The sequence below is a fragment of the Antrostomus carolinensis genome, unplaced genomic scaffold, assembly GCF_000700745.2.
Source record: "Antrostomus carolinensis isolate BGI_N321 unplaced genomic scaffold, ASM70074v2 scaffold42310, whole genome shotgun sequence".
Taxonomy (NCBI): Eukaryota; Metazoa; Chordata; class Aves; order Caprimulgiformes; family Caprimulgidae; genus Antrostomus; species Antrostomus carolinensis.
Window position 1 is genome coordinate 1,832 of NW_010289877.1, and position 6,336 is coordinate 8,167.

A 6,336-nucleotide genomic window follows, 5' to 3' on the forward strand; every position below is an offset into this window, starting at 1 on the left:
AACCAGGATGACTGCTGGGCTGTGCCGCCGCCACTCTGCCTGGGCACCTTATTTCCTGTCGGCAAAAACCTGCTGGGGAAGCAGCTTGGTTGGTTCCCTGATGCCGGGTTTAAAAAAAATTAAATAATTTCCTTGAGAGAGAGAGAGAGAGAGAGAGAGAGCATACTGCCAAAACCTCACCTCGAAGCTGTTTCAGCTGGGAGAAGAGCAGTTGCAGCAGATGTAGCTTGAAGATAACAACAGGCTCCAGTTCAGGGCAGTTGTGCTGGACAGGCTGGTTCTTGTGGTGCCCTGGACCTCTGCAGGCAAAATGTCCTTAAACAGTCAAACATAAAGGTGAGTATGTTGGAAAGGAGAGAGGGTTGCAATCATGTCCTGTGAGACTGCAACCCAGAAAATGGTACCTTGAGAGGTGTTTGGGGACAGTAGATGTTGGTGGATAAAGGTGAACATCCAGTGACCACACAGCCAAAAGGGCAAGTGTAGGTTGTTTTGGCTGGGGAGGTGTGTGTAGGAGCAGGTGGTCTCATAGAAGAACCTCTCCCCCTTGCTCCTAGGGGTTGGTGCTCACCCGTTGACTGGGCTCTGCATCTTGTGAGCCATCAGAGCAGGACAGGCTGTGTGCTGCTGGCTGGGGTGGCTTTCTCCTCAGCAGTATAGCATCATCACAGCTCAAGGACACTGCCCACCGCAGAGGCTCCCCTGCTTCTGCCACCCACCTGACACCCAGGGCCATGGAGCTGCCAGTTGGATCTTGCCTGTCTGTTTTTTGTGGGAAGCTCAGCAGCTTTTTCTGGTCTGGTAGCTGGTTTCTGTATGCTAATTGCATCCATATGGAAGAATTAACTTGGGGCAAAAAGCCAGTCCTTTAACGAGTGCCGACTCAGAGCCCAGCCCTGCTCCTCTTGCCTGGAGTGGTGCTGGCGCACCCAGGTGCAGGTTCTCGATTCCCAGGCCTTTGGGTGAGAAATTATCTGATGGGCAGTGCCTGGTTGTGCGAGCAGGGGTGAGTCCCCCGAATCCTGCCAGCTGCAGGCAGCAAGCATCACCTCCAGGGCAAGGCTGCCCCATGCCATGTGGCACTGGCATGTGTGTGACAATGAGGACATGGAGGTGGAAGAGCAAGACTCATGTCCTTGGAGCAGTATGTGGCTTCTCTGGGCTTTTGCCTCCGCTCCCAGACCTTCCCTAGCAGGACATGCCCTACTAGGCATGGAGGTGATGGTGGTGGTCCTTGTGTGCGTTCTCACTTCTCCATGAGCGTCTAGGAAAGCCTCCTGCCCCTGCACAAGCTGCCAGCCCTGCTCTCGGGGATGGGACTGCTCTGTTTTCACGCTGTGCTCTTGCTGGCAGCCCTGAGCTGCCTGGGCTCTCCCTGCTGCTGTCTGCTGACCAATAGATCCATGCTGCAGAAGGATGGCAGGGGCTGCCTCCCCACATGCCCTGGGACACAGGTTCCCATTGTATATCTCTACAAGAGGGGCAGCTGCAAGTTGTGCTGGTCATGCCCTGCCCAGTGACCCTGAGGGGACAGTGACAGCTGCTCCCACCTTCTGTCATACCGCTCTTTCGCTTGCAGATATTTCAGGTGGTGGTACAAGAAGACCCGCATAGAGAAGAAATCTGCCTTCATTGACCTGTTGTGTGCAGTTCCTCTGCAGCAGATCTACGGTCAGCCTCCAGTTGGGACACTGGGATGGTGCAGTGCCTGGTGTGCTGGGTGGGCAGGGATTCACATGGGGCTGTCAAGGTATTAGAGGTGGGGAGTGGGTCAAGGAGCTTCTGGGGTGCAAGCAGAGCTGAGGGGCCTCTAGAGCTGCATGGGAGAGTCCTTGAGCTAGATCCCACCATGGAGAGGAACAAAGGTGCTGATTTCTGGTGTCCTTGCCAGGGTGCCCGCTGGGCGGGATCGGGGGAGGCACCATTACCCGCGGCTGGCGGGGCGAGTTCTGCCGCTGGCAGCTGAACCCCGGCATTTACCACTACGAAACAGTCATCGCTGACCAGGTAGGTGCAGTGGGGTCTGTGGGAGAGGTGTGAGCAGCACCACAGCAGCCTGGGTGGTTGAGACATCTGCTCTTGGGCTCATCTTGTCCCTTCTACTTGCTCCTCTCTTCCCCAGTTCACGGTGTGCCTGCGTTGCAAGGGGCAGACGGTTTACCAGCAGGTCTTGTCTGTGGAGAGACCCAGCACTCTACAGGGCTGGAACTGGGGCTACTGTGGCCACTACGCCTTCTACCATGCCCTGTACCCCCGTGCCTGGATGGTCTATGAGCTCCCAGGGCAAAACGTGGTGCTAACTTGCCGCCAGGTCTCTCCTGTCATTCCCCATGACTATAAGGTAAGGAGATGATGGCTCCACGCTGGTTGCAGCCTGTCCCATGAGAGCACCAGGCCACACCAAACTGCAGCAGCATGGCTTGTATGGATCGGGTTGGCAGGGATGTGGCAGAGCTGCTCGCATGGAAGGGGCAAAGGATTGGCATGGAAGAGACAAGGCTGTTCTGTGTGATGCTTGGTGTGTCCTGTTTTGGTAGCAGAGGCTTGGAGCTGGTGATTTTTTGACCCTAGAGCATTGCCTGGGGATGCTGCAGTAGAGGAGTTCCGTGTCCCTCGTGCCCAGCTCAGCACTGCCTGAAGGCAGCCAGGCTTGCCACCTTGTTAATGTTCTTTCCCAGCCTGGTCTCTTTTGTCCTAAGGCCCTGACCCTAGTGCCAGCTGCTGTGTGTGTAGCAGCAGGACCCTGGAAGGCTTTGTCCCTCCGGGGGCAGTTGGTGCTGGAAGGGTTATCCCTTTTCCCTTGTGCTTAGCTCTGCTCCTTTCCCCTCAGACCTGTGCTTTGACTCTTTGTACTGCCTGTTCACTGCCTTTGGTTTTGTCCTGTGACCATCCCAGCTCCTGTCCACCTGGAATGGCAGGTCCAGTGCTGTGGCCTCACTGCTCAGAGGATCCGGTGGTAGCGGTTTCGGAAAACCTCAGCCTGTACTTGTGGGTTGGTTTGTTGGCTGGGAGTTCCTGAGAGCTTTTTAGCTGGCTTTTGCCTGCCACCCCCAAGGGAAGAACTGCTTATTAGCTGGGCTTTCCCAATGTTTCTCTGTGTCTCTGCTCAGCAATGCTCCCAGGCAGGAGGAACCCCCGCAGCAATGCGGAAGCTGGGGATGGCAGCAGGGGATATCTCGCCGCTCCCAGCCCCAGGCCAGGGTGGGAGGCTGTGCTACCAACATGCCTGACCTTCCCCTTACCCCAGCGCAGCACGTGAGCCTGTATCAACCTGTTGAGTCGACGGGTGGTGAGACACCTGTCTGAGCCTTAAACCCTGCTTTCCATCTGTGTATGGCCCGGTCTGGGATTTACTAGCCCAGAGCTTGTGGTCTGAATTTTATATTGCCTGCACCTCAAATTCCTCTGCTCCCACTGCTGCTCCCCAGCTTGGCAATGAACTCTGAGACTGAATGGTTCCTGGTGCTCTTGCTCCAGCTGCATCCCATGTGGTCTCCCCAGCAGTGGGACAAGTGATGCTCCAGCAGCTAACTGTGGAGCACCAGCCTTATATGCAGCATTGTCTGTCTCTGCCAGGACTCCAGCCTGCCGGTGGGAGTGTTCATCTGGGAGGTGGAGAATGGGAGGGATGAGGATGTGGAGGTCTCCATCATGTTCAGCCTGCAGAACGGCACGGGAAAAAAGGAGGACAGGGGTGGAGGGCACTGGAACGAGCCCTTCACCTTTGAGAAGGAGGGCGAGCGGGTTGCTGGAGTTCTGCTGCACCACTGCACACGTGTGAACCCCTTCACCTTCGCTATCTCTGCTCGGGAGAAGGTAAAGGGCCAGCACCAGTGGGGTGGCTCATGCTGGGGGGCTCGTATAGCACTGCTAAATGTGGGGAGAGTTGCTTCCAGGCAGCTGGTCAAGGATGGGTGTGCAATGGGTTGGGGTCGGCACTGATTCTCAGTGCTTGCCTGACTGCTGGAGCCAGAGCTGGGACCTGACTTCCCCATGGGCACTCTCTTTGGAGGTGGGTGCCAAGAGGGAAACTATGGGTGAAGCTTATGGGACAGCAGGTGAGTCGGTTTGGAGCTAGCATTGCTGGGCTGCATGTGGGGAGTGACTCTGGGGGCTGCATCTGTCCCTCAAAACTGCCATCTCTTGATGATGCTTTTCCCCTCCCAAGGCTGGCACGGGAGTCACCCACCTCACAGCGTTCAATCCTGCGGGACTGGGTAGAGAAGTGTGGCAGGACCTCCTGCAAGATGGCAGGCTGGATTCCCCAGCTGGTGAGTCCCTCCATCCTCCCTGGGATGGTTAAGAGGGGGAGGAAAGGTAACGATTGGCCATGCTGGTCACGGGGCACAGGGCAGCCAAGGTTTCCCTTCCTCCAGCCACCTTGGTGCTGCTGCAAAAAGCTCTTGGTGATGCTGTGGCTTGTTCCCAGCTTTATGCTGTATCTGAATTTCCCATAGGTTGTCACCCTGTCCTGGTTGTGGTTCTCCAAAAGCTGTTGGCACCACTTCGGGGCTGTTCTCAGCTACATTAATTGCATGTGCCAGTATCTTGTTAGTCTGTGAGGGGTTGCACGCTGAGTTGAGATTTCTGCTGAGTAGCCATGGCGATGCCCAGCCACCTTCCCTGAGTTCCCATGGCGATGCCCAGCCACCTTCCCTGAGTTCCCATGGCTAGGTATATGAGCTGAGCCCTGTCAGATTTGTTCTAGTGGGCGTTCAGCAGTCCTTGGGGTTTGGTGCTGCCATCGTTTGCTGCCATCTTGTTACTACATCAGTTCCCTGAAGGTCTCTGGTATTGACTTGATACTCCTGCATCATCTCAGTTGTCTAGCTGCTCCCTTGGCAGAAGCCTTGAAGCAGGGTGGTATCTCCCAGCCCTTGCTGCTAACCTCTTACTGTGATAAAAGGTGACCATTTGCCTAATGTCTCTGCCAGCTTTTGAGCAGAGATGATGCTGACAAGGGGGTGATGCTGGCTGGCACTGGGCCTTTGCAAGATTTCTTGAAGCTTAAATTATGTAAACAACGTGTTTACATAAATACTTCTGGGAAACTGAATTTCCTGCCTAGACACACTCAGAGCTCTCCAAGCTATTGGGATGTGGTTTTCCTTTGTGCATGCCAGGCATTATCACAGTCAGGATCTGTGCTTCTCTTAAAATTGTTGCTGTAATGAGTTTACTGGGTACACAAGTCAGAACCAGCATATAATTATCCAGCTGCCTCAGGGCTTTTCTTGCATATGGGCACAGTTCAAACACCCTGCAAAAAGCTGGGAATGATGAGTGTCACTAGAAAGTCAGTGTCTCTGATTGCAGTGCAGTCATAAAGTCATGGGGTGCTCTGTCCTTTCCGCTCATGCCTGGTGGCTTTTCCTGCCTGCTTTGTTCCTCTGCTTTGATGACTTATTTTTTTAACCCCTCCACCCATGGCAGGTATTTTTTTCCTGCTTGGAAAAAGCAGTTACTCATGTGCAGTAATGTCATCCCTTAAAACCCTGAGGATGTACCCTCCAGGTTGCAAGGGATCTGGGGCATGCCCAGATAGTCTTCTTCCCCTCAGGGTGTGTGGGAGCATCAGTCACCCTGCCCTGTAGGGCTTCCTGGGTCACTTGTGGATATTTTTTTTGTCCTGGCAGGTAGAAGCAGCCCAACGGAGAAGGGGGAGGTGACGGCAGCAGCAGTGTGTGCCAGCTGCAGGGTGCCTGCCCGGGGTCACAGGATGCTGGAATTGGCCCTGGCTTGGGACATGCCCCGTGTTCACTTTGGCTCCAAGGAGAAGCTGCACCTCAGGTGGGTGGGTTGTCTCCAGTGGGGCCTGGCTCATGTCCCCAAAGCCCCCTTCTCCCTGCCTCCAGCCTCAAATGCCACCTGGGGAGCCTGGTCCCACCCACCCCCTGTGGCCATGTCCTGGCTAGCTCATGGCAGAGGACCTTCTCCCCAGCCTCTGCTCCTCAACACCCCCACACTAGAGTTGTGTTATTCTGGTGATTGCTGTAGTCTGGCCCCTCTCCTGTGGCTGGGTGGTCTTCCCACCCTGAGCCCACCCAAGGTGTGCTCACCAAACCCCCCTGCCCGACAGGCGGTACACCCGTTTCTTTGGCAGCGGAGGCGATGCCGCTCCTGCCCTGTCACATTACGCCCTGACACACTACGAGGAGTGGGAGAGGAAGATCGAAGCCTGGCAGAAACCCATCCTGGAGAACAGGTAGGGTAGATGGGAGCACCTTCCCTGGGGCTGGTTGGAGCAGGAGCACCACCACCTCGGCTGCAGTGTTGAGTTTCTCTCTTGCCTGCAGCCAGCTGCCTGCCTGGTACAAGTCAGCCCTCTTCAATGAG

The 6,336-nt window shown here is 55.6% G+C and overlaps 1 protein-coding gene across 1 annotated transcript in view; it reads left to right on the forward strand.

Annotated features, from left to right (window-relative positions):
- Positions 1-1,579: 1,579 nt before the first annotated feature.
- GBA2 (glucosylceramidase beta 2) overlaps positions 1,580-6,336 on the forward strand; it is a gene marked incomplete at its 5' end in the record, with an annotated part of 11,116 nt that continues 6,359 nt past the window's right edge. The window contains 8 exon segments of the mRNA XM_029085942.1: positions 1,580-1,671; positions 1,892-2,007; positions 2,123-2,341; positions 3,577-3,816; positions 4,169-4,271; positions 5,637-5,790; positions 6,080-6,205; positions 6,297-6,335. Coding sequence (XP_028941775.1) covers positions 1,580-1,671; positions 1,892-2,007; positions 2,123-2,341; positions 3,577-3,816; positions 4,169-4,271; positions 5,637-5,790; positions 6,080-6,205; positions 6,297-6,335 — 1,089 coding nt within the window.